This window comes from Leptodactylus fuscus, chromosome 6, assembly GCF_031893055.1.
Source record: "Leptodactylus fuscus isolate aLepFus1 chromosome 6, aLepFus1.hap2, whole genome shotgun sequence".
Lineage (NCBI taxonomy): Eukaryota > Metazoa > Chordata > Amphibia > Anura > Leptodactylidae > Leptodactylus > Leptodactylus fuscus.
Genome location: NC_134270.1, coordinates 185737447 through 185764558, shown reverse-complemented (window position 1 = coordinate 185764558; position 27112 = coordinate 185737447). Strand labels below are relative to the sequence as shown.

The 27112-nt window shown below is 50.6% G+C and overlaps 1 protein-coding gene across 3 annotated transcripts in view; it reads left to right on the top strand.

Moving 5' to 3' along the window:
• The window catches only part of LIPE (lipase E, hormone sensitive type), a 56637-nt gene extending 30396 nt beyond the window's left edge, over nt 1-26241 (top strand). For 2 of the 3 annotated variants that reach the window (XM_075278010.1, XM_075278012.1), the window contains exons 2-11: nt 11216-11754; nt 13915-14005; nt 14347-14373; nt 14469-14614; nt 17924-18109; nt 19481-19775; nt 20013-20240; nt 22833-22991; nt 23069-23724; nt 23821-26241. In XM_075278010.1, the coding sequence (XP_075134111.1) occupies nt 11216-11754; nt 13915-14005; nt 14347-14373; nt 14469-14614; nt 17924-18109; nt 19481-19775; nt 20013-20240; nt 22833-22991; nt 23069-23724; nt 23821-24111 (2618 nt within the window). In that variant the 3' untranslated portion in view covers nt 24112-26241. The remainder of the gene's footprint in view (nt 1-11215; nt 11755-13914; nt 14006-14346; nt 14374-14468; nt 14615-17923; nt 18110-19480; nt 19776-20012; nt 20241-22832; nt 22992-23068; nt 23725-23820) is intronic. The other variant, XM_075278011.1, reaches the window with a different exon arrangement.
• The last annotated feature ends 871 nt before the right edge of the window (nt 26242-27112 follow it).

Below are 27112 nucleotides of genomic sequence, written 5' to 3'. Positions count from 1 at the left end.
GTGGTCCCGTGTTGTTGTTGTATGTGAGTCATGGGTTCCTGTTATTCCTCCATGGTCTTCTCCAGCGTTGGCCAGGGCTCTGTGTACAGAGGGTGACTGTGTCCGGCTTGTTCCATGGGACATCTGGTAATGGGATGATATGACTTGTCCCAGGGGTGGGGGGAGTTCTGTCCGCTCCTCTCGGTTTCTGAGTAATAAGGCTTAATGTTCTGCCAGAGAATGTAGGGCGCAGGGCGGTATTATACCGAGATGTGTGTGAGACGTGCACGGGGTCTCGTGTGTGATCCAGACAACATGGATGAACAATAATCCACCAGGATGGCCTAGAAGATCTAATGAGGTAGAGAGGCCACCTTAGGAGGACAGGACCTAATGCTCCACCTCTGAGGGTCCGAAATATCTCCCTGACGTGTAGCTGTATCCCGAGCAGAGACTTAAAGGGATCCATCATTAAAATGGAGTTTGTTTCTGACTAACACGTAGGAATATCCTTAAGAAAGATTGTTCTCCTCCTACCTTTCGATGTCTTCTCTGCGCCGCCGTAGATATCCCGATTTTCTTTGGTATGCAAATGAGTTCTCTCGCAGCACTGGGGGCGGGTCTCAGCGCTCAAAAGCTTCAAAAACACCCCCATGTGCTCTGCTCTCCTCCCTCATTGGCTCTTTGGTGTTTTCTATCACTTTGGATTTTCTTCTCTCCCCCCCCCCCTCCATTCCTTTCGGCTCTTCCCTGCTCTCTCTATTTCTATATCTTTTATTCCTTTTTCTTTTGGCTCCACTTTCTCTTCAGTCCTTCCTCTCTTTCTGGCTCCTCCTCTCTCTTTTTGGCTCTTCCTTTCTCCATGGCCCATACTCTCTACTTGGCTCCTCCTCCCCCTGACTCCTCCTCTTTTGGCTCCTCCTCTCCTTGGCTCCTCCTCTCCCTGGCTCCTCCTCTCTTCTGGGCTCTCTCACTGACTTTCCGTGTGTCATTGGCTCTTCCTCTCAATTTGGCTCATTCTCTATGTTTTACTCTTCTCTCTCTAGGCCCCTCCTCTCTCTAGGCCCCACCACTCTTTGGCCCCTCCTCTCTCTAGGCCCCTCCTCTCTCTAGGCCCCACCACTCTTTGGCCCCTCCTCTCTCTAGGCCCCACCACTCTTTGGCCCCTCCTCTCCTTTGCCCCCTCCTCTCTCTAGGCCCCTCCTCTCCTTTGCCCCCTCCTCTCTCTAGGCCCCTCCTCTCCTTTGCCCCATCCTCTCTCTAGGCCCCTCCTCTCCTTTGCCCCATCCTCTCTCTAGGCCCCACCACTCTTTGGCCCCTCCTCTCTCTAGGCCCCACCACTCTTTGGCCCCTCCTCTCCTTTGCCCCCTCCTCTCTCTAGGCCCCTCCTCTCCTTTGCCCCCTCCTCTCTCTAGGCCCCTCCTCTCCTTTGCCCCATCCTCTCTCTAGGCCCCACCACTCTTTGGCCCCTCCTCTCTCTAGGCCCCACCACTCTTTGGCTCCTCCTCTCTCTAGGCCCCTCTTCTCTCTAGGCCCCACCACTCTTTGGCCCCTCCTCTCCTTTGGCCCCTCCTCTCTCTAGGCCCCTCTTCTCTCTAGGCCCCTCCTCTTTCTAGGCCCCACCACTCTATTTCCCCAGCAGTGAGGACGTAGAGTCCCGGCCCGCGCAGTTATAGAGACTCCAGATGAGATGAGATATCACTTGTATTATTCATCACCGATCCGGGGCTCAGGTAACCGACACGTTTCTAGAGATATCCGAAGAGCGGGTACAGCAGAGACTCTTTCTGAACATTTTTGGCCTAACTATGGCCGCCTTCAGGCTCTCAGACTCTAATAGGAGGGGGAACAGAAAAATGGTCCACTGGTCAAAAAAGGGTTAGTGGACCGGGTGGGCAGCTATATGATGGCGGGATGCCACATAGACGTGGCACAGAGGGGGCGGAGCCTTTACCTCTTCTGCCATTGAACAGACATATCCTTGGCATGTGGGAGGTTAGAAAGAATAGTGGGTGGGGTATAACTTATGGGGGGACTATGTGGTTGGGGTATGTGAGTAGTATGTGGGTTATGTATTCGAGACTACGGTTGTTGTATGGGGAGTATGCTGATAGTATATGGTGTATGGGGGACTATGTTAGTATACGGTGTATGGGGGGACTATATGGTTGGTATATGGGGGGACTATATGGTTGGTATATGGGGGGACTATATGGTTGGTATATGGGGGGACTATATGTCTGGTATATGGGGGACTATATGGTTGGTATATGGGGGGACTATGTGGTTGGTATATGGGGGGACTATGTGGTTGGTATATGTGGGACTATATGGTTGGTATATGGGGGGACTATATGGTTGGTATATGGGGGACTATGTGGTTGGTATATGGGGGACTATATGTCTGGTATATGGGGGACTATATGGTTGGTATATGGGGGGACTATGTGGTTGGTATATGGGGGGACTATGTGGTTGGTATATGGGGGGACTATATGGTTGGTGTATGGGGGACTATATGGTTGGTATATGGGGGACTATATGGTTGGTATATGGGGGGACTATATGGTTGGTATATGGCGGACTATGTAGTTGGTATATGGGGGGACTATATGGTTGGTATATGGGGGGACTATATGGTTGGTATATGGGGGGACTATATGGTTGGTATATGGGGGGACTATATGTCTGGTATATGGGGGACTATATGGTTGGTATATGGGGGGACTATATGGTTGGTATATGGGGGGACTATGTGGTTGGTATATGGGGGGACTATGTAGTTGGTATATGGGGGGACTATATGGTTGGTATATGGGGGGACTATATGGTTGGTATATGGGGGGACTATGTGGTTGGTATATGGGGGGACTATGTGGTTGGTATATGGGGGGACTATATGGTTGGTATATGGGGGGACTATGTAGTTGGTGTATGGGGGGACTATATGGTTGGTATATGGGGGACTATATGGTTGGTATATGGGGGACTATGTGGTTGGTATATGGGGGGACTATGTGGTTGGTATATGGGAGGACTATGTAGTTGGTATATGTGGGACTATGTGGTTGGTATATGGGGGACTATATGGTTGGTATATGGGGGGACTATATGGTTGGTATATGGCGGACTATGTAGTTGGTATATGGGGGGACTATATGGTTGGTATATGGGGGACTATATGGTTGGTATATGTGGGACTATATGGTTGGCATATGGGGGAACTATGTAGTTGGTATATGGGGGGACTATATGGTTGGTATATGGGGGGACTATGTGGTTGGTATATGGGGGGACTATGTGGTTGGTATATGGGAGGACTATGTAGTTGGTATATGTGGGACTATGTGGTTGGTATATGGGGGGACTATATGGTTGGTATATGGGGGGACTATGTAGTTGGTGTATGGGGGGACTATATGGTTGGTATATGGGGGACTATATGGTTGGTATATGGGGGGACTATATGGTTGGTATATGGGGGGACTATATGGTTGGTATATGGGGGACTATGTGGTTGGTATATGGGGGACTATATGGTTGGTATATGGGGGGACTATATGGTTGGTATATGGGGGACTATGTAGTTGGTATATGGGGGGACTATATGGTTGGTATATGGGGGACTATATGGTTGGTATATGTGGGACTATATGGTTGGTATATGGGGGGACTATGTAGTTGGTATATGGGGGGACTATATGGTTGGTATATGGGGGGACTATGTGGTTGGTATATGGGGGGACTATGTGGTTGGTATATGGGAGGACTATGTAGTTGGTATATGTGGGACTATGTGGTTGGTATATGGGGGGACTATATGGTTGGTATATGGGGGGACTATGTAGTTGGTGTATGGGGGGACTATATGGTTGGTATATGGGGGACTATATGGTTGGTATATGGGGGGACTATATGGTTGGTATATGGGGGGACTATATGGTTGGTATATGGGGGGACTATATGGTTGGTATATGGGGGGACTATATGGTTGGTATATGGGGGGACTATATGGTTGGTATATGGGGGGACTATATGGTTGGTATATGGGGGGACTATATGGTTGGTATATGGGGGACTATATGGTTGGTGTATGGAGGACTGTGGTTGGTATATGGGGGGACTATGTGGTTGGTATATGGGGGGACTATATGGTTGGTATATGGGGGACTGTGGTTGGTATATGGGGGGACTATATGGTTGGTATATGGGGGGACTATGTAGTTGGTATATGGGGGGACTATATGGTTGGTATATGGGGGGACTATATGGTTGGTATATGGGGGGACTATATGGTTGGTATATGGGGGGACTATATGGTTGGTATATGGGGGGACTATATGGTTGGTATATGGGGGGACTATATGGTTGGTATATGGGGGGACTATATGGTTGGTATATGGGGGGACTATATGGTTGGTATATGGGGGGACTATATGGTTGGTATATGGGGGACTATATGGTTGGTATATGGGGGGACTATATGGTTGGTATATGGGGGACTATATGGTTGGTATATGGGGGGACTATATGGTTGGTATATGGGGGACTATGTGGTTAGTATATGGGGGGACTATATGGTTGGTATATGGGGGGACTATATGGTTGGTATATGGGGGACTATATGGTTGGTATATGGGGGGACTATATGGTTGGTATATGGGGGGACTATGTGGTTAGTATATGGGGGGACTATGTGGTTGGTATATGGGGGACTATATGGTTGGTATATGGGGGGACTATATGGTTGGTATATGGGGGGACTATATGGTTGGTATATGGGGGACTATATGGTTGGTATATGGGGGGACTATATGGTTGGTATATGGGGGGACTATATGGTTGGTATATGGGGGACTATGTGGTTGGTATATGGGGGGACTATGTGGTTGGTATATGGGGGGACTATATGGTTGGTATATGGGGGACTATATGGTTGGTATATGGGGGGACTATGTAGTTGGTGTATGGGGGGACTATATGGTTGGTATATGGGGGACTATATGGTTGGTATATGGGGGACTATGTGGTTGGTATATGGGGGGACTATATGGTTGGTATATGGGGGGACTATATGGTTGGTATATGGGGGGACTATATGGTTGGTATATGGGGGGACTATATGGTTGGTATATGGGGGGACTATATGGTTGGTATATGGGGGACTATATGGTTGGTGTATGGAGGACTGTGGTTGGTATATGGGGGGACTATGTGGTTGGTATATGGGGGGACTATGTGGTTGGTATATGGGGGGACTATATGGTTGGTATATGGGGGACTGTGGTTGGTATATGGGGGGACTATATGGTTGGTATATGGGGGGACTATGTGGTTGGTATATGGGGGGACTATATGGTTGGTATATGGGGGGACTATATGGTTGGTATATGGGGGGACTATATGGTTGGTATATGGGGGGACTATATGGTTGGTATATGGGGGGACTATGTGGTTGGTATATGGGGGGACTATATGGTTGGTATATGGGGGGACTATGTGGTTGGTATATGGGGGGACTATATGGTTGGTATATGGGGGGACTATGTGGTTGGTATATGGGGGACTATATGGTTGGTATATGGGGGGACTATATGGTTGGTATATGGGGGGACTATATGGTTGGTATATGGGGGGACTATATGGTTGGTATATGGGGGACTATATGGTTGGTATATGGGGGGTGTCACGGGATGGTTAGAGTCCATACTATAGGCAATGTGTAATATATATTTCATGTGGAATGTATTCTCTAACCTGTTATATACATCAATGTGTAGTTGGCTGATTGGGGTCTAGTGTGTTAGCACATTGTATGCAAATACCTCTAACTAGTGAGGACCAGTGAGGACAATGGGTGGAGATAATCTGATCAGAGTCTCCAAGAAGAGGTTGGATGGTGCATTGTCCATAGTAGACAGGGAGTCTGCTCTCCTTGGTATAGGTGAGGGGGGAAGGATCTGTGACTCAGCCCTTCCCACCCACAGATATAGGTGTAACAGTCTTAGTATATAGATGTAGCTAGCAGTTAGTATGTGTCAGCCGGCCTGTGCACAGCTCTGCAGAGAGCCAGGATTTAGTTACAGGACCAAGGAGCCAAAGCTATCATTGGATTGTGACTTCTGTGGACTTATTGTTATTACGGTTGATGTGACCGCCGCCGGCTACTAACTTTGTGGATTACAATAAATTGCTGTTGTCTCCCGACCTCTTGCGTCCCTGTTGATTCAAGATATTTTCCGGAGGAAGGACGTATACCTTTGCTCCGTGACAACTGGTTGGCAGCGGTGGGATCGACAGCGGACAGCGAGATGGACTACAGCAGCCCAGCGATTAATGGAGCCACAACCTCAGAATACAGGAACTGGACTATGGCAAGTCTAAAATTAAGGGCCCGGGAACTAAACCTGAGTTACCAGGGAAGAACGAAAGATCAACTGATCGAGGCACTGGAGGAGATGACCCTGCAAAGCGACCATGAGGAGGGCTGCCCCCAGGAGACTGGAGAGATACGGGAGTGGCAGGTACAGACCCAAAAGAGCAGATGGGTTGTTTTGTATGAGGAGGAATTGGCAGTGCTGGGGCTAGGAGCAACTGCAGAGCAAAGGAGTAGAGCGTTACAGAGGGCTCAGGAAACGGAGAAGGAGGAACAGAGAATGGCGCATGAAAAGGAAAGAATGGCGCATGAAATGCGAATGGCTGAGATAACTATGAGGAATTATAATCAAACGCCGACCCCCAGCCCAACAGTGAGAGAACCACCATATGTCTCCCATAAACACTTCAAGACCTTTGAGGAAGCGGCTGGGGATGTTGATGGATATTTTCAGGACTTCGAACACCAGTGCCACCTGATGGAAGTCCCAGAGAAGGATTGGGTCCGGTATCTGGTGGGGCACCTACGAGATGGGGCTGCGGAAGCTCTCAGAGCCATGGACCCTAGTGATCAGCAGGACTATGAGGCCATTAAAAGAGCGGTGCAGAAGTATTATGCAGTCACTCCAGAGACCTACCGAGTTCAGTTCCGCTCTTTGTCTTACAATGGGGGAAGCTCCTTCCACATGTTCGCCCACAAGTTGAAGCAAGCATGCAAGCGCTGGCTAGAAGGAGAGGAGGCTGTCACAGTCGATAAGATCCTCCAAGTCATACTTAAGGAACAGTTCTTTTCCCAGTGCCCCGCTGAGATTCGTGAGTGGGTGCTGGAATGGAACCCAGCCACAGTGGAGCAAGCTGCTTCTCTTGCAGATGAGGGCCTGACCATCAAGCCGCAGTGGAAGAGGTTGTTTGCAGAGGAGCGGAAAACTACCACAGTCCGCCAGACACCCTTCATCCAGCCACCCACCTTTCGTGCCCGGCCTCAGGATTACAATTCCCCTCTACCCCTGCCCCAGCCCATCGGCCTCCAGCTATGAACAACCCTGTCCCTAGACAACGACCTACTGGAAGAATGCTAGAGCGCAGATGTTTTGGGTGCGGGCGGCCTGGACATTTGCAAGCTAGTTGCCCTGTTAACATGGGGGCACGGGCCACCGTGGCATCCCGGCCTATTCACTACCTGGGAACCACCCCTAGGACTGAAAGTTTGGCCCCATTTCCAGATGACTCCATGAATGACCCATCTGTTCCACCTCCAGGGGTCTATGGGATTCAGCCTTCCGCCACACATCCCGCAAACCTTCAGCGGAAGCACTTGCAGGAGGTCCTACTGGATGGCCGAACAGTTGTTGGATTCCGGGACTCGGGAGCTTTCCTAACGGTAGCGGACCCCCGAGTAGATCGACCCGAGGCCCTAGAGGAGGGCCCTGGCATTTCCATCAAGTTGGCAGGGGGTACTCGGAGACGTATTCCTAAAGCTACCGTGGAACTCGACTATGGTTATGGACCAAAACGATGCACAATTGGTGTGATGAGCGGGCTGCCGGCCGATGTTCTGTTAGGCAACGATGTTGGAAATCTACAGTGCCACTTTGTGGGAGCAGTGACCCGAAGCCAAGCTCAGAGAGGCGCCAACATGGATCGACCGGATTTTCTGCCAGATGCCAGCCCTTCAACTCTACAACTTTACCATTCAGTACCGCCGAGGGAACCAACACCAGAACACAGATGGGTTATCCCGGCAGGAGGAAATATGAGCTATAGAGACTGATGTGCATTCCCCAATTTACCTGTGTAGGCCAATTGTGTCATGCACATGTTTTGAGAGGGGGAGGGGTTGTCACGGGATGGTTAGAGTCTATACTATAGGCCATGTGTAATATATATTTCATGTGGAATGTATTCTCTAACCTGTTATATACATCAATGTGTAGTTGGCTGATTAGGGTCTAGTGTGTTAGCACATTGTATGCAAATACCTCTAACTAGTGAGGACAATGGGTGGAGATAATCTGATCAGTGTCTCCAAGAAGAGGTTGGATGGTGCATTGTCCATAGTAGACAGGGAGTCTGCTCTCCTTGGTATAGGTGAGGGGGGAAGGATCTGTGACTCAGCCCTTCCCACCCACAGATATAGGTGTAACAGTCTTAGTATATAGTTGTAGCTGGCAGTTAGTATGTGTTAGCCGGCCTGTGCACAGCTCTGCAGAGAGCCAGGATTTAGTTACAGGACCAAGGAACCAAAGCTATCATTGGATTGTGACTTCTGTGGACTTATTGTTATTACGGTTGATGTGACCGCCGCCGGCTACTAACTTTGTGGATTACAATAAATTGCTGTTGTCTCCCGACCTCTTGCGTCCCTGTTGATTCAAGATATTTTCCGGAGGAAGGACGTATACCTTTGCTCCGTGACAGGGGGACTATATGGTTGGTATATGGGGGGACTATGTAGTTGGTATATGGGGGGACTATATGGTTGGTATATGGGGGGACTATGTGGTTGGTATATGGGGGGACTATATGGTTGGTATATGGGGGGACTATATGGTTGGTATATGGGGGGACTATGTGGTTGGTATATGGGGGGACTATGTGGTTGGTATATGGGGGGACTATATGGTTGGTATATGGGGGGACTATGTGGTTGGTATATGGGGGACTATATGGTTGGTATATGGGGGGACTATATGGTTGGTATATGGGGGGACTATATGGTTGGTATATGGGGGACTATATGGTTGGTATATGGGGGGACTATATGGTTGGTATATGGGGGACTATGTGGTTGGTATATGGGGGGACTATATGGTTGGTATATGGGGGGACTATGTGGTTGGTATATGGGGGGACTATGTGGTTGGTATATGGGGGGACTATGTGGTTGGTATATGGGGGGACTATGTGGTTGGTATATGGGGGGACTATGTGGTTGGTATATGGGGGGACTATGTGGTTGGTATATGGGAGGACTATATGGTTGGTATATGGGGGGACTATGTGGTTGGTATATGGGGGGACTATGTGGTTGGTATATGTGGGACTATATGGTTGGTATATGGGGGGACTATGTGGTTGGTATATGGGGGACTATGTGGTTGGTATATGGGGGGACTATGTGGTTGGTATATGGGGGGACTATGTGGTTGGTATATGGGGGGACTATGTGGTTGGTATATGGGGGGACTATATGGTTGGTATATGGGAGGACTATATGGTTGGTATATGGGGGGACTATATGGTTGGTATATGGGGGACTATATGGTTGGTATATGGGGGGACTATATGGTTGGTATATGGGGGGACTATATGGTTGGTATATGGGGGGACTATATGGTTGGTATATGGGGGACTATATGGTTGGTATATGGGGGGACTATATGGTTGGTATATGGGGGACTATATGGTTGGTATATGGGGGGACTATATGGTTGGTATATGGGGGGACTATGTGGTTGGTATATGGGGGGACTATATGGTTGGTATATGTGGGACTATATGGTTGGTATATGGGGGACTATGTGGTTGGTATATGGGCACCTATAGATTGGACACCGCTGTTGTGTACAGTTAGACAGCTATAAGGAATATTCCAGATAGTCTCTGCCCCTTCCCGGTATGTTTGGGTTGGATGGACAGTTTTGTGCTTTTCTTGATAACGTTGCGACCTCTCCTGGCTCGTGTCCCGTTGCTGCGGCCGCTCCTCGCCCACTCTGTACACAGGGCACAATGTCATGTACAACCATGTGAGGCCGTGGTACCAGGCAGGACCGAGCCAACTACACCCGGGGGGGCCCAGAGAGGGCAGACATTGTATGATATCAGCTCAGGGGTATAATGTGATGGATATACAGACTGCACCGTGCCTAACACTGCCGTAACCCCCTGATCAGCCCCTGTCTCATATGTAGGGGGCGCACTGAGGGATGGGCAGTGCATCCTCAGGAGACTCCAGGGCTGTGGGCGGCTCCAGCTGCGGCTCCCTCCTCCCCCTCCTCCTCGGGGTTTATAGCCCTGTGAGGAGGCCGCCTCTGAGATGTCACTGTGCGACCAAGCAAAGTCCATCCACCGAGAGGAGCGAGAGGTCTGCGGTCCCCGGTGCAGGTATGAGGGTGATGATGGGGGTTGTAGGTCCGGGGTTCAGTCTTACTGCCGCCTTGTAGTTTCTTCTCGTCCTTGTCCTTGTCGCCTCTAGATAAGGGGCAGATATGGGGGAAGACGGGGGGGAAGACGGGGGGGGGGGGGGGGGGGGGGTCCCTGCCACTACGAGGCCGTCTCTTAAAGGGCCACTCACATGTCTCTGAGGTTGTGGCAGGCGATGCTGGGACCGAGGGCTCCCGAGTTTTCTGGACAGTCTAGAACTAGAGTCGGAGCTCCTAAACTGGCTGATAACAGAGAGTAACAGGTGACAGTGAGCAGGCTGGTGTCTGCTGACAGGCGGTGCGCTCGGACATGGTCGCCCCCATCCTCAGTACTACAGCTCCCGGTCTCCGCCACCTCGTGTACGTCTTTAAGGCGTCTTCTCTCTCCTTCTCTTTGCTCCGTATAAACCATTGTGTCTCCAGGGCCTGTCACCCAGCTTTTCCACATCCCTGACTTCCAAGGTTGCCCTGTAGAGCAGCTGTATGGGGGAGGGGATTGTAGAGAGGCTGAGTGCTGACCCCTGGCTGGTATTGTAGTGCCCAGCTTTTCCAGGATGGGATATTTCTATATATAGTGCAGGGTGTGCACAGCGCTCCAGCCTATGTGGCCGATACCGGGCGCCGTCCTCTTGTTGGGTGAGTGCAGTCTGTTGTGCGGCGACGCTACCTCCGTTGCGGGTGATATTCCTGTATATTCAGCTTCCTTTCCTGTCTTTTAGGTTTGGTGGTTGTGCCCCCCGAGCAGATGGATCCTCGGCCCCTCTTCCAGGCGGTGGACGCCCTGTGCCAGGAGAACATCCTTCACTTTGGGGAGTCGGGCTCTGACGTCTCCTCCCGGCTGGTCCAGGCATTTACCCGCATCCAAGAACAAGCCCACGGTCTGGAGCCTGCGGTGCGAGCCCTGGCCGCCGTGTGTCCGCTCTTTGACCTGGACCCCGACACCCCCGCTAACGGCTACCGCAGCCTGCTGAAGGTGGTCTTGGCTTGTACCCAGCACATCCTCCACAAGTGCCGCTATGTCACCGCCAGCCGCCGTAGCCTCTTCTTCAGGGCGGCCCACAACTGCTCGGAGCTGGAGGCCTACGGTGCGGCCCTCACGCAGCTCCGCGCCTTGCTCTGTTTCGCACAGCGGCTGCTCACCGCCAATCGTCATGGAGACCTGTTCTTTCGCCAGGAGCGCGGCCTGTCCGAGGAGTTCCTGAAGGAGTACAGCACCATGCACAAAGGCTGCTTCTATGGCCGCTGTCTGGGCTTCCAGGTGAGTGGGGGCGACCGCGGCATAGCCATTACCAGGCGGTAGAGTCAGGACGGACGGCTCTATGACTGACCCCCCCCCCTATATGTGACCTATGACTGACCCCCTGCCCATATGACTGACCCCCCCCCCCCCCTATATGTGCCCAATGACTGACCTCATATGTGCTCTATGACTGACCCCCCCATATGACTGACCCCCCCCTATATGTGCCCAATGACTGACCTCATATGTGCTCTATGACTGACCCCCCCATATGACTGACCCCCCCATATGACTGACCCCCCCATATGTGGCCTATGACTGACACCCCCCCTATATGTGCCCAGTGACTGACCTCATGTGTGCTCTATGACTGTCCCCCCATATGACTGACCCCCCAATGACTGACTCCCCCCCTATGTGTGCCCTATAACTGCCCCCTCTATGACTGACCCCCCCCCCTATATGTGACCTATGACTGACCCCCTGCCCATATGACTGACCCCCCCCCTATATGTGACCTATGACTGACCCCCTGCCCATATGACTGACCCCCCCCCTATATGTGCCCAGTGACTGACCTCATGTGTGCTCTATGACTGTCCCCCCATATGACTGACCCCCCTATGACTGACTCCCCCCCCTATGTGTGCCCTATAACTGCCCCCTCTATGACTGACCCCCCCATATGACTGACCCCCCCCTATATGTGCCCAATGACTGACCTCATGTGTGCTCTATGACTGTCCCCCCATATGACTGACCCCCCTATGACTGACTCCCCCCCTATGTGTGCCCTATAACTGCCCCCTCTATGACTGTCCCCCCATATGTGTGCCCTATAACTGCCCCCTCTATGACTGACCCCCCCCATATGTGTGCCCTATAACTGCCCCCTCTATGACTGACCCCCCCATATGTGTGCCCTATAACTGCCCCCTCTATGACTGACCCCCCCATATGTGTGCCCTATAACTGCCCCCTCTATGACTGACCCCCCCATATGTGTGCCCTATAACTGCCCCCTCTATGACTGACCCCCCCATATGTGTGCCCTATAACTGCCCCCTCTATGACTGACCCCCCCATATGTGTGCCCTATAACTGCCCCCTCTATGACTGACCCCCCCATATGACTGACCCCCCCCCTATATGTGCCCAGTGACTGACCTCATGTGTGCTCTATGACTGTCCCCCCATATGACTGACCCCCCTATGACTGACTCCCCCCCATATGTTCCCTATAACTGCCCCCTCTATGACTGACCCCCCCCATATGACTGACCCCCCCCTATATGTGCCCAGTGACTGACCTCATGTGTGCTCTATGACTGACCCCCCCATATGACTGACCCCCCCATATGACTGACCCCCCTATGACTGACCCCCCCCCCTATATGTGCCCAGTGACTGACCTCATGTGTGCTCTATGACTGACCCCCCCATATGACTGACCCCCCTATGACTGACCCCCCCCCTATATGTGCCCAGTGACTGACCTCATGTGTGCTCTATGACTGACCCCCCTATATGACTGACCCCCCTATGACTGACTCCCCCCCCTATGTGTGCCCTATAACTGCCCCCCTCATATGACTGTCCCCCAACCCCCCCCCCCCCCCCCCTGCCCCTCTGTCACTTTCCCTCCCCCGCACATTCCCGGCCCTGCGCCTCCTCCGCCCTCGGCCTTCACTGCAGCCTTGATCTTCTTGGTGACATCATGGCTTATCTGTGTCAGTGATAAGATGGCAGTGAGATTGCAGGGACTCTCCGGCCGCCGCCGCCGCTCAGTGTCTCCTCGTGACGCCCGTTACGTGACTCATTTAGGGACCGTCCTCGTATCTTCGCATATAGATGTGACTAAGGAGTCGCCAGGATCAGTGAGGGGGCCGTTATATTCGGGTTACTGGTGCCCTGACACTGCAGTGCTGAGTATACACAGGGGGCCCGGGGCACCGCACGCCTCTGCAGACACCTGTAGGGGGCGACGACGCTTTAGGCACCGCTGTTACTTGGCCTTGTCCAGTCCTGAGTGGTATCATAGCAAACCAAAGTCTTCCTCCTTCTCACATGTGGCTTCCTGTATGTCCGACCTTTGACCCCCCAGCTTATCCTCTTCTCTTGACCTTTAACCTTAGTTTTGACTTTTCCTCTTTCCTCTCCTTGTTTTTGCTCTTCCAGTTCACCCCGTCCATCCGCCCGTTCCTGCAGACCATCTCCATCGGGCTCGTATCGTTTGGGGAGAACTACAAGCGACATGAATCTGGAATAAGTAAGTCTCCGTATTGGGGGGTCCGCGCTGCCCCCTGAGGCCGCTGGACTGTATGTCTCAGTGTATGCGGAGCACCTTGTGTGTACGGGTCACTGTACTATCTGCAGTGCTGTGAGCGCCCCCTAGTGTACAGGTCACTGTGTAATAGAGGCCGCACTGTCCGCAGTGCTGTGAGCGCCCCCTAGTGTACGGGCACTGTACTGTACGTGTCTGGCCCCGGCAGCCATCTTCTGTCGGCTCCTTGCTGTGTATAGTCTTTATATTTGCACGTGTGCAGACACTTGTGTTTGGTACCATGTGACTCTCTCCCCTCTTCCTCCTCGCCATGCTCTCACTGACAGCGGAGGGGGCGCTCTCCACCTATTACGGTAAGTCTGCTATGTCTACACAGTGGCTGCCATGTTGTGCTCTCTCCTCTCTTGTATCTATGATGGCCGCCTCACGCGCCCCTCCCCCTCCGCAGGTGTCGCCGCCAGTTCCTTCTTTATCAGCGGCCGGTACGCCATCGATCCCGAGCTCCGGGGCGCAGAGTTTGAGAGAATCACTCAGAACCTGGACGTGAACTTCTGGAAAGCCTTCTGGAACATCACCGAGATGGAGGTGCTGACGGTGAGTGACCGGGCGACTGTACGGAAGTGTATACAAGGGTATAGAAGTATATAGGACTGTATAGAAGTATATAGGACTGTATAGAAGTGCATAGGAGTGTATAATAGTATATAGGAGTGTATAGGACTATATAGAAGTATATAGGAGTGTATAGAAGTATATAGGACTGTAAAGAAGTGTATAGGACTGTATAGAAGTGCATAGGACTGTATAGAAGTGTATAGGACTGTATAGAAGTATATAGGACTGTATAGAAGTGTATAGGACCGTATAGAAGTGTATAGGACTGTATAGGAGTGCATAGGCCTGTATAGGAGTGTATATGACTGTATAGGAGTGTATAGGACTGTATAGAAGTGTATAGGACTGTATAGAAGTATATAGGACTGTATAGAAGTATATAGGACTGTATAGAAGTATATAGGACTGTATAGAAGTATATAGGATTGTATAGAAGTATATAGGAGTGTATAATAGTATATAGGAGTGTATAATAGTATATAGGAGTGTATAGGACTATATAGAAGTATATAGGAGTGTATAGAAGTATATAGGACTGTATAGAAGTATATAGGACTGTATAGAAGTGTATAGGACTGTATAGGAGTGCATAGGACTGTATAGGAGTGTATAGGAGTGTATAGGACTGTATAGAAGTGTATAGGACTGTATAGGAGTGTATAGGACTGTATAGAAGTGTATAGGACTGTATAGAAGTATATAGGACTGTATAGAAGTATATAGGACTGTATAGAAGTATATAGGACTGTATAGAAGTATATAGGACTGTATAGAAGTATATAGGAGTGTATAATAGTATATAGGAGTGTATAATAGTATATAGGAGTGTATAGGACTATATAGAAGTGTATAGGACTATATAGAAGTATATAGGAGTGTATAGAAGTATATAGGACTGTATAGAAGTGTATGGACTGTATAGGGAGTGTATAGAAGTGTATAGAGTGTATAGGAGTGTATAGAAGTGTATAGAAGTGTATAGGAGTGTATAGGAGTGTATAGGACTGTATAGAAGTATATAGGACTGTATAGAAGTATATAGGACTGTATAGAAGTATATAAGATTGTATAGAAGTGTATAGGAGTGCATAGAAGTGTATAGGACTGTATAGAAGTGTATAGGAGTGTATAGAAGTGTATAGGAGTGTATAGAAGTGTATAGGAGTGTATAGAAGTGTATAGGACTGTATAGAAGTGTATAGGACTGTATAGAAGTGTATAGGACTGTATAGAAGTGTATAGGACTGTATAGAAGTATATAGGACTGTATAGAAGTGTATAGGACTGTATAGAAGTGTATAGGACTGTATAGAAGTGTATAGGACTGTATAGAAGTATATTGGAGAGTGTATAGAAGTATATAGGAGTGTATAGAAGTGTATAGGACTGTATAGAAGTGTATAGGACTGTATAGAAGTGTATAGGACTGTATAGAAGTGTATAGGACTGTATAGAAGTGTATAGGACTGTATAGAAGTATATTGGAGAGTGCATAGAATTATATAGGACTGTATAGGAGTGCATAGAAGTGTATAGGACTGTATAGAAGTGTATAGGACTGTATAGAAGTGTATAGGACTGTATAGAAGTATATTGGAGAGTGCATAGAAGTATATAGGACTGTATAGGAGTGCATAGAAGTGTATAGGACTGTATGGAAGTGTATAGAAGTGTATAGGACTGTATGGAAGTATAAAGGAGTGTATAGGACTATATAGAAGTGTATAGGACTGTATAGAAGTGTATAGGACTGTATAGAAGTGTATAGGACTGTATAGAAGTGCATAGGACTGTATAGGACTGTATAGAAGTGTATAGGACTGTATAGAAGTATATAGGACTGTATAGAAGTATATAGGACTGTATAGAAGTATATATGACTATAGAAGTGTATAGGACTGTATAGAAGTGTATAGGACTGTATAGAAGTGCATAGGACTGTATAGAAGTATATAGGACTGTATAGAAGTATATAGGACTGTATAGAAGTGTATAGGACTGTATAGAAGTATATAGGACTGTATAGAAGTATATAGGACTGTATAGAAGTGTATAGGACTGTATAGAAGTGTATAGGACTGTATAGAAGTGTATAGGACTGTATAGAAGTGTATAGGAGTGCATAGGACTGTATAGGACTGTATAGAAGTATATAGGACTGTATAGAAGTATATAGGACTGTATAGAAAAATATAAGACTGTATAGAAGTATATAGGACTGTATAGAAGTGTATAGGACTGTATAGAAGTGCATAGGACTGTATAGGACTGTATAGCAGTATATAGGACTGTATATAAGTATATAGGACTGTATAGAAGTGTATAGGACTGTATAGGAGTGCATAGGACTGTATAGGAGTGTATAGGACTGTATAGAAGTGCATAGGACTGTATAGGAGTGCATAGGACTGTATAGGAGTGTATATGACTGTATAGGAGTGTATAGGACTGTATAGAAGTATATAGGATTGTATAGAAGTATATAGGAGTGTATAATAGTATATAGGAGTGTATAGGACTATATAGAAGTGTATAGGACTGTATAGAAGTATATAGGACTGTATAGAAGTGTATAGGACTGTATAGAAGTGTATAGGACTGTATAGAAGTATATAGGACTGTATAGAAGTATATAGGACTGTATAGAAGTATATAGGACTGTATAGAAGTATATAGGACTGTATAGAAGTGTATAGGAGTGTATAGAAGTGCATAGGACTATATAGGACTGTATAGGACTATAGGAGTGTATAGGACTGCATAGAAGTGTATAGGACTGTAGAAGTATATAGGAGTGTATAGGAGTGTATAGAAGTATATAGGACTGTATAGAAGTGTATAGGACTGTATAGGAGTGTATAGGAGTGTATAGAAGTATATAGGACTGTATAGAAGTGTATAGAAGTATATAGGAGTGTATAGGACTGTATAGGAGTGCATAGAAGTATATAGGCCTATATAGGAGTGTATAGGAGTGCATAGAAGTATATAGGACTGTAGAGGAGTATATAGGAGTGTATAGGACTGTATAGAATTGTATAGGACTGTGCCAACCCCTCAGCTGTGAGCAGGTTCTCAGTCTTACTCTGGAAATGAGAATGTCCCTGTCACTGACAACAAGCAGAGATCCTGACAACAGAAGAATTGTGAGAGAGGATTAGGCCGGTGATATAATGGATACACTCCATGTTCTCTCTCTCTATCTCTTGCAGTCTCTTCTCTTCTGTCTCTCTTACCCATGCTGTCTCTTCTGTCTCTTACCCATCTGTCTCTTTTCTCTCCCGGCAGTCTCTGGTCGGTATCGCTTCCACTACAATGCGCATCAATAAGACGCTGACGGTGCCCCCCGAGCCCTTGGAGATGCCGCTGTCCTCGGATCCGCACCGCACGGTCACCATCAATCCTCCGGTCGCCCACACTGGCCCTGGCCCTGTACATCTGCGCCTCATCTCATACCAGCTGCGGGAGGGGCAGGTAGGTGACATCTCCCCCCCCCCCCCAAGCGAGACCCTCCCCTATATATCCTTATGTGCTTGGAGTCCTTGTACGTCTGCAGGGCAGTGCGTGGTGCTCTATGTATAACACTAGGGTTGAGCGGTCGTATTCGGAAAAGATCGGATTCCAATTGGCGATCGAGAAAATTTCACAATCGCCATCGGAATTCCAAATACGATCTTTTTAGGTGGGATCGAGATCGGTGATTATTTCTCACAATGCTTTGCTACTGGCCAAGCATTGTGGGAAAAGCTAACACTGTTAGCCTTCACACTGAGTATATGCTCCACTCATTCTGAGCGCAGTGTATACTCAGTGTGAAGGCTCCGCTGCGGTTCCATAGGAATGAATGGAAGCAGCCGGCACACAGCCTTAACCCCTTGTGCGCTGGCTGCGTCCATTCATTCTAATGGGAGACTATCTAACATCTCTAGTAGCTACTTACCTGCAGAGATGGCTGCTCCGGTGTTCTCGTTCTTCTCCTCGCTGCCCCCGCCTCCCGGGTTAGAGTTAAAGAGCTAGGAAGAAGGCAGGGCTTGTGGCTTAGGAGAGTGTGGGCGGGTACAGAGCGGGGAGACGTGACGTGACCCTCCCAGTACCCGCCCACACTCTCCTAACCTTGGAGGCGGGGGCAAAGAGGCGAAGAAGAACGAGAACACCGGGCACCGGAGCAGCCATCTCTGCAGGTAAGTGGACACCAGGGGGGACTAAGTAGCCAGAGGATTATAAGCCAATCACTACACAGCGTGGATTCTAACAATAAAAGCGTTCACTTGTTAGACTCCATGCTTTATAGTGAATAGGATTGTTTTTAAAATCCGATCTCCGATTAGTAAAATAATCCCATTGACTTGCATTGGGATCGGAATTGGGTTCGAATGAAAAATGATCGGAAATCGGATTTCAAAATCGATCCTGAAAAGTCAAGATCGGCTGAACCCTACTAGCAGTGAGAACAAGGCCCTGACCCTGCTGTGGGGGTGTGTGGAGCAGAACATAAGACCCCGCGTCAGTAAGAAGAGAGTGTATGGGGTTAGTTGTACATTACAGGGCCCCGCTCCACTGCCGGCTTCTGTCTCCCCCTCTGGGGCCCGGGGCAGTAATGGAGGTGACGGCACTGGCGCAGCAGTAAGGAGTTGTCACACACAGAGAGCCGTCTCTTCTCGTTACTTCAGTCCTGACCTGACTCTGCAGCACAGTCTGACTCTACACAGTGAAGGAGCCGCCTCCTCCTCCCGATCTGTGACCTGTGCAGGGGCCGCAAAATTCTCACATGGTGGAGGCCTTGTCGTTGTCAGACACACTCTGGTTGTCGCGTTCTCCTCACCTCTCCTCCCATCTTTGTTTCAGGAAAGTGATGAACTGAACGCTTTCTCCAAACCCGAGGGCCCGCTGAGCCTGGACCTGCGCCTCCGATCCCGCCCCGCCCCGCTCTCTCCGCACCTCATTATTCACTTCCATGGGGGAGGTTTTGTGGCCCAGACGTCCAAGTCTCATGAACCTTACCTGAGGACGTGGGCGCAGGAGCTGGAGGCCCCCATTTTGTCTGTGGATTACTCTCTGGCCCCGGAGGCTCCCTTCCCGAGGGCCCTGGAGGAATGCTTCTATGCGTACTGCTGGGCCCTGCAGCACTGCCGCCTGCTGGGTGAGTGGAGCGCATTATACTGTGTGTGTGCAGCGCTATATAGGGTATACGTGCTGTGCTATTCCTGTATACTACACCTACCCTCTGTGAGGCCAGGCTCGCTGTATACAGTATACGTGGTTTGGTATTCCTGTATACTACAGTGGCTCTGATGATAGTCCGCCATGTTCACAGTGACGTGTGCATTCCGTCAGTATATGATATACGGCTGCTTCATGTCTCCCTCCTTCCTTGCAGGCTCTACAGGAGAGCGGGTCTGTCTGGCTGGTGACAGCGCTGGCGGGAACCTTTGTATCACCGTTGCGCTCCGCGCCGCCTCTGTGGGCATCAGATTACCAGACGGTATCATGGTCGCCTACCCGGCCACATTACTGCAGGCTACAGCATCCCCCTCCCGCTTACTGACCCTCATGGACCCGCTGCTGCCCCTCAGTGTCCTGTCCAAGTGTCTCAGCGCCTACGCAGGTAATGCTCCAGTCGCAATGTTTTCCACGTATGTTATTCATATATAGCATAGCGAGCCCCGGAACATAGGGCAGAATGGCCCCATCCTCTACTGGTGACATCACCCATATCCTCCATCACTGGTGACATCCCCCATATCCTCCATCACTGGTGACATCACCCATATCCTCCATCACTGGTGACATCCCCCATATCCTCCATCACTGGTGACATCCCCCATATCCTCTACCACTGGTGACATCCCACATATCCTCCATCACTGGTGACATCACCCATATCCTCTACCACTGGTGACATCCCCCATATGCTCTACCACTGGTGACATCACCCATATCCTCCATCACTGCTGACATCCCCCATATCCTCTACCACTGGTGACATCCCCCATATCCTCTACCACTGGTGACATCCCCCATATGCTCTACCACTGGTGACATCACCCATATCCTCCATCACTGGTGACATCCCCCATATCCTCTACCACTGGTGACATCCCCCATATCCTCTACCACTGGTGACATCCCCCATATGCTCTACCACTGGTGACATCACCCATATCCTCCATCACTGGTGACATCCCCCATATCCTCTACCACTGGTGACATCCCCCATATCCTCCATCACTGGTGGCATCCCCCATATCCTCCATCACTGGTGACATCCCCCATATCCTCCATCACTGGTGACATCCCCCATATCCTCCATCACTGGTGACATCCCCCATATCCTCCATCACTGGTGACATCCCCCATATCCTCCATCACTGGTGACATCCCCCATATCCTCTACCACTGGTGACATCCCCCATATCCTCTACCACTGGTGACATCCCCCATATCCTCTACCACTGGTGACATCACCCATATCCTCCATCACTCATGAAATCCCCCATATGCTCTACCACTGGTGACATCTCCCATATCCTCCATCATTGGTGACATCACCCATATCCTCCATCACTGGTGACATCACCCATATCCTCCATCACTGGTGACATCCCCCATATCCTCTACCACTGGTGACATCACCCATATCCTCTACCACTGGTGACATCCCCCATATCCTCCATCACTGGTGACATCACCCATATCCTCCATCACTGGTGACATCCCCCATATCCTCCATCACTGGTGACATCCCCCATATCCTCTACCACTGGTGACATCCCACATATCCTCCATCACTGGTGACATCCGCCATATCCTTTACCACTGGTGACATCACCCATATCCTCCATCACTGATGACATCCCCCATATGCTCTACCACTGGTGACATCACCCATATCCTCCATCACTGATGACATCCCCCATATGCTCTACCACTGGTGACATCCCCCATATCCTCCATCACTGGTGACATCCCCCATATCCTCTACCCCTGGTGACATCCCACATATCCTCCATCACTGGTGACATCCCCCATATCCTCCATCACTGGTGACATCCCCCATATCCTCCATCACTGGTGACATCCCCCATATCCTCCATCACTGGTGGCATCCCCCATATCCTCCATCACTGGTGACATCCCCCATATCCTCCATCACTGGTGACATCCCCCATATCCTCTACCACTGGTGACATCCCACATATCCTCCATCACTGGTGACATCCCCCATATCCTCCATCACTGGTGACATCCGCTATATCCTTTACCACTGGTGACATCACCCATATCCTCCATCACTGATGACATCCCCCATATGCTCTACCACTGGTGACATCACCCATATCCTCCATCACTGATGACATCCCCCATATGCTCTACCACTGGTGACATCCCCCATATCCTCCATCACTGGTGACATCCCCCATATCCTCTACCACTGGTGACATCCCACATATCCTCCATCACTGGTGACATCCGCCATATCCTTTACCACTGGTGACATCACCCATATCCTCCATCACTGATGACATCCCCCATATGCTCTACCACTGGTGACATCACCCATATCCTCCATCACTGGTGACATCCCCCATATCCTCCATCACTGGTGACATCACCCATATCCTCCATCACTGGTGACATCCCCCATATCCTCTACCACTGGTGACATCACCCATATCCTCCATCACTGGTGACATCCCCCATATCCTCTACCACTGGTGACATCATCCATATCCTCCATCACTGGTGACATCACCCATATCCTCTACCACTGGTGACATCCCCCATATCCTCTACCACTGGTGACATCCCCCATATCCTCCATCACTGGTGACATCACCCATATCCTCCATCACTGGTGACATCCCCCATATCCTCTACCACTGGTGACATCCCCCATATCCTCTACCACTGGTGACATCACCCATATCCTCTACCACTGGTGACATCCCCCATATCCTCCATCACTGGTGACATCCCCCATATCCTCCATCACTGGTGACATCCCCCATATCCTCTACCCCTGGTGACATCCCCCATATCCTCTACCCCTGGTGACATCCCCCATATCCTCTACCACTGGTGACATCCCCCATATCCTCCATCACTGGTGACATCCCCCATATCCTCTACCACTGGTGACATCACCCATATCCTCTTCCCCTGGTCATATCAACACCTAACGTCTTGTCTCCTGCAGGCACCGAGCGGGTCCCGGTAGAGGAGCAAAGTCTTGAGAAGCTGAGTGCCGTCAACCAAGTGAAGAGAGGAACCGCCTTGTTTCTTCGAGACATCCGTCAGGGCGCGGCCTCCTGGCTGAGCAATCTCATGGAGGGTAATAAGGAGAAGACCAGTCCTGGTGAGTGATGTGGCCCCCGGGGCCCCTGTGAGGCGCTGCCTGGATGGATCTAACTTTTCTACATATCCGTATTTCAGAGACCATGAGGAAAAGTGTATCAGAGGCCGCGCTGGCGGGCGAGGAGGCGATAAACAGGCGGGTGTCCCTGAAGAGCAAGACCATTCAGGACCTCAGCCGACACCAGTACAGCGAGCGCAGCTCTGGAGGCCTGAGCCAGCACAACAGCCAAAGAGGAGCCCAGACCAGGTCAGAGGGCAGCAGTGGGCGGAGCCAGCCTTCACCACCGCCCCCGTCTATCCAGTCCTGCCCCGATGCAGGCGAGCGGCACTCCCTAAACAGCCCGCAGGAACAGGTCAATTTCTTCCTGACTGAGAGTGAGGGCGAGACCTTCACCGACCAAGACCTCGCAACGCACTCCACCGACAGAGACCTCGCAACGCACTCCACCGACAGAGACCTCGCAACGCACTCCACCGACAGAGACCTCACAACGCACTCCGCCGACCGAGACCCCGCGACACACTCCAAGGAGAACATACCTCCAGTGCACTTACCTGAGGACAGGTCCGGCTACTACTCGCTGGGGTTCCCTGAGGGGTTCCAGCCTCTGCGCTCCCAGAATGGGGTGGCCAACATGAGCCTACAGACGTCTGCCATTGTAAACAACCCCTACATGTCACCCCTCCTGGCACCTGACAGCATGCTGCAAGGTCTGCCCCCACTGCACATTGTGGTGAGTACTGCCGCCAGGATGCCCCCCAGTCCTGTGTTACCCTATGGTACATGCCCCTGATGCCGCCTCTGATGCCCTTTTCTTCTCTTTTCACAGGCTTGTGCCCTGGACCCGATGCTCGATGACTCTGTGATGTTTGCCAAGCGTCTGCGCGCCCTCAACCGTCCGGTCACCCTGAAAGTAGTCGACGACCTCCCTCACGGCTTCCTGACTCTCGCGCACCTGTCACAGGAGACACGAAACGCCACCAATGTGTGTATACAACGCATCAAGCAAGTCCTACGCGAGGACCCGCCAGCGCCACCCGCAGCCGCTCCCAGGAAGCACCGCAAGCTGGAGAGGACCCTGGGAAAGAGCCCGGTGACTGATCGAGAGATCGGAGCGTGAGCACCTAGTAACCAGCCTCATAAAGTACAATAACCTCAGAGGGCGCTGTGTGCTAGTAGTGCACCCTGTGCTGCCCCGGGCCAAGATGAGGGTATAAGGACCGCCCATTTTGTAGACTCCTCCTATCCTTTCAGCAGGTCATGTGACTGACAGGCAGATTGGTGGTCACCCGAAGGCCACGTTACCTCCATGATGATTGTATTCACACAGCTGAGGGGCTGTTACAGTGTATTCTCTGTGAGACCTGACATCACCAGCACATCACTCCCCGGAGCCTCCATATACAGGTGCAGCAGATCTCAGCGCGTTCACATTCACTGACTGCAAGCAGAGGAGCAAAGCTGTCACTCGGCTCCTGGGGCCCCTACAGTGCAGGACCTGTGAGGTGCAAAGTCCAGGCGCCTGCACGGTCTGACCACAAGAGCAATGTTAGAGGTGCAGGTGTAGCACCCCGAGGGAAGGACATACAGGTGCAGCGCCCCCCGACTGCTGTAGATATTGGTGCAGCACCTCATGACTGGTACAGGTGCAGCGCCCCCCCCAACTCCTGCAGATATTGGTGCAGCACCTCATGACTGGTACAGGTGCAGCGCCCCCCCCCCAACTCCTGCAGATATTGGTGCAGCACCTCATGACTGGTACAGGTGCAGCGCCCCCCCGACTCTTGCAGATACAGGTGCAGCACCCTGTGACCGGGGCAAATACAGGTGCAGCACCCTCCACCCCCTTCCTGACTGGTGCACATGTAGGTGCAGCACCACCCCAATTGGGGCAAATACAGGTGCACCACCGTCTTCCCCTAACGCTGCAGATACAGGTGTAGAGTCCCATTCCTTCCCAATGATGCAGATACAGGAGCAGCACGGCCCGATCGCTGCAGATACAGGTGTAGAGTGTGTGTGTCCATCCCTGACTGGCACAGATCCAGGTGCGTCGTCCCCTGACTAATGCCAGTGCAGAGCCCCGTCCTTCCCGACCAGTGCAGATCCAGGTGAGTCACCCACCCCCACCCCCACCCCAATCCTTCCTTGTCTGACACGGGTCCCTGTGCAGATTTTATAGATTCAGGTTTTATATTCTTCATTATAATCATTTGGTGCTTTTATATTTCTGAGAACTCCTGGTAATATCTGCACATCTGGTAGCTCCAGTATCCGGTCCGTTGCGGGGCTGCACCAGTGTCCGGTCCGTTGCGGGGCTGTACCAGTGTCCGGTCCGTTGCGGGGCTGCTCCAGTATCCGGTCCGTTGCGGGGCTGCACCAGTGTCCGGTCCGTTGCGGGGCTGCACCAGTGTCCGGTCCGTTGCGGGGCTGCACCAGTGTCCGGTCCGTTGCGGGGCTGCACCAGTGTCCGGTCCGTTGCGGGGCTGCACCAGTGTCCGGTCCGTTGCGGGGCTGCTCCAGTATCCGGTCCCTTGCGGGGCTGCACCAGTATTCTGCCTCCGCCCCTGCGCTCTGACCAGTTCTTTTTGGGTCTCACCACTTACCCAGCTCGCTACCTCTATACGTTGACGCGGTTAGCCGTGCGTCATATGTGCGTTACGTTTATCTGTCCCTTCAGTATTTGGCGACCTTTCTTGCTCAGTGATGGGGATATTACAGGAGACGTCCGCCATCGCCTGCACAACCTGCTGAACGCTGCAGGACTACAACTCCCAGCAGGCCCGGACCGCTGCATCTGAATAACCATAATACCGTATGTTACACCAGCACTATCCTGTATATACAGCACATGTCATTATGTATATACCTGTAAACAGGCGGCCTGTACATGACTGTATATATATACGGGCCTAGGTAGCAGTGTAAATATATATATATCTTATGTACATGAGTTGGACGCAGCCGCATAGTGTGCACATGCCCTGTGAGCAGCGAGTATATACGTCTACTATATATATGTATATAACATGTGCACTGTCTCTTATATATGTGTGTATATAATGTCTACTGTCTCTTATGTGTGTATATAACATGTATGTGCATATAACGTCTACTCTCATATGTGTGTATAACATGTACTGTACTCTCTCTTATATATAGTGTATATATTGTCTGCGTTGTCTCTTACACGAGGGGAGAATCTTATTTTTCTGTGGTTTTTACCAATAATAAAGTGACTTGTAAGATGTCGGGGGTGCGGGGCTTTATTTTGGTCGTGTCCCGGTCTTCTCGGTCTCCGTCTGGGCTCACACCTTCAGGTTCTCAGGCCCTTCCTTACTCTGAGCCGTGTATTACACTGATGTTCTTCAGGCTCCGGGCCTTGCCGTCTTCTCTCCTTCTGCTCGGCCCAGACCTCCTTGTTGCCGTCTCACTGTGACCTCAGCATCACCAAATGAGGTCAATCTGACCAAGATCCCGGATTACAGGATAGTGGGGACATGGAGGAGGCCAAGCTGTATTAGGTAGGTGTCTGTGGTCGCCCTCGCAGTCCCCGTGAGGCCGGGTAACATGGTCGATGCCTTTGTTGTAACTTCCTTGTGCACTTTCTTTCGCTTTACGAATAGAAACAAGGAATCTCCGAAATCTAAACCTGATAGAAATGTATTATATACTGTAATAAGCCCCCAATGTGCTGACAACGGGAGACCTGAGAGCTCTGCTCCATGAGGAGGGTCAGGCTTCTGTCTCAGACCCCCCCCCCCCAAAGAAGTGACCTCATATACAAGAGTGCAAGGCCGACCCCGAGATCTCGTCTGAGGCTGAAGACAAAATTGTGACCGAGTCACTGAAGGAAGTAAAGTAAGATGTCGGCGGTCTGGTTACGGCAGTGAGAGGTACAAGGTAGAACTGGTCAGGACGGAACGTTACAGCCTAAACCTTGTCACTGAGGACCAGAAGAGTTTGATGTCGGAGCCGTCTCAGATCTAACTGCTTGAAATGCAGATCTGACTGTCAGTGCAGCCCCGTCCACATACATGAGAGCCCCGTGGTCGGGCCCCTGCAGTCTGACACACATCCCCATCTGTGGGCCCCAGGACTTATTAGTAGGTCACAGCCCC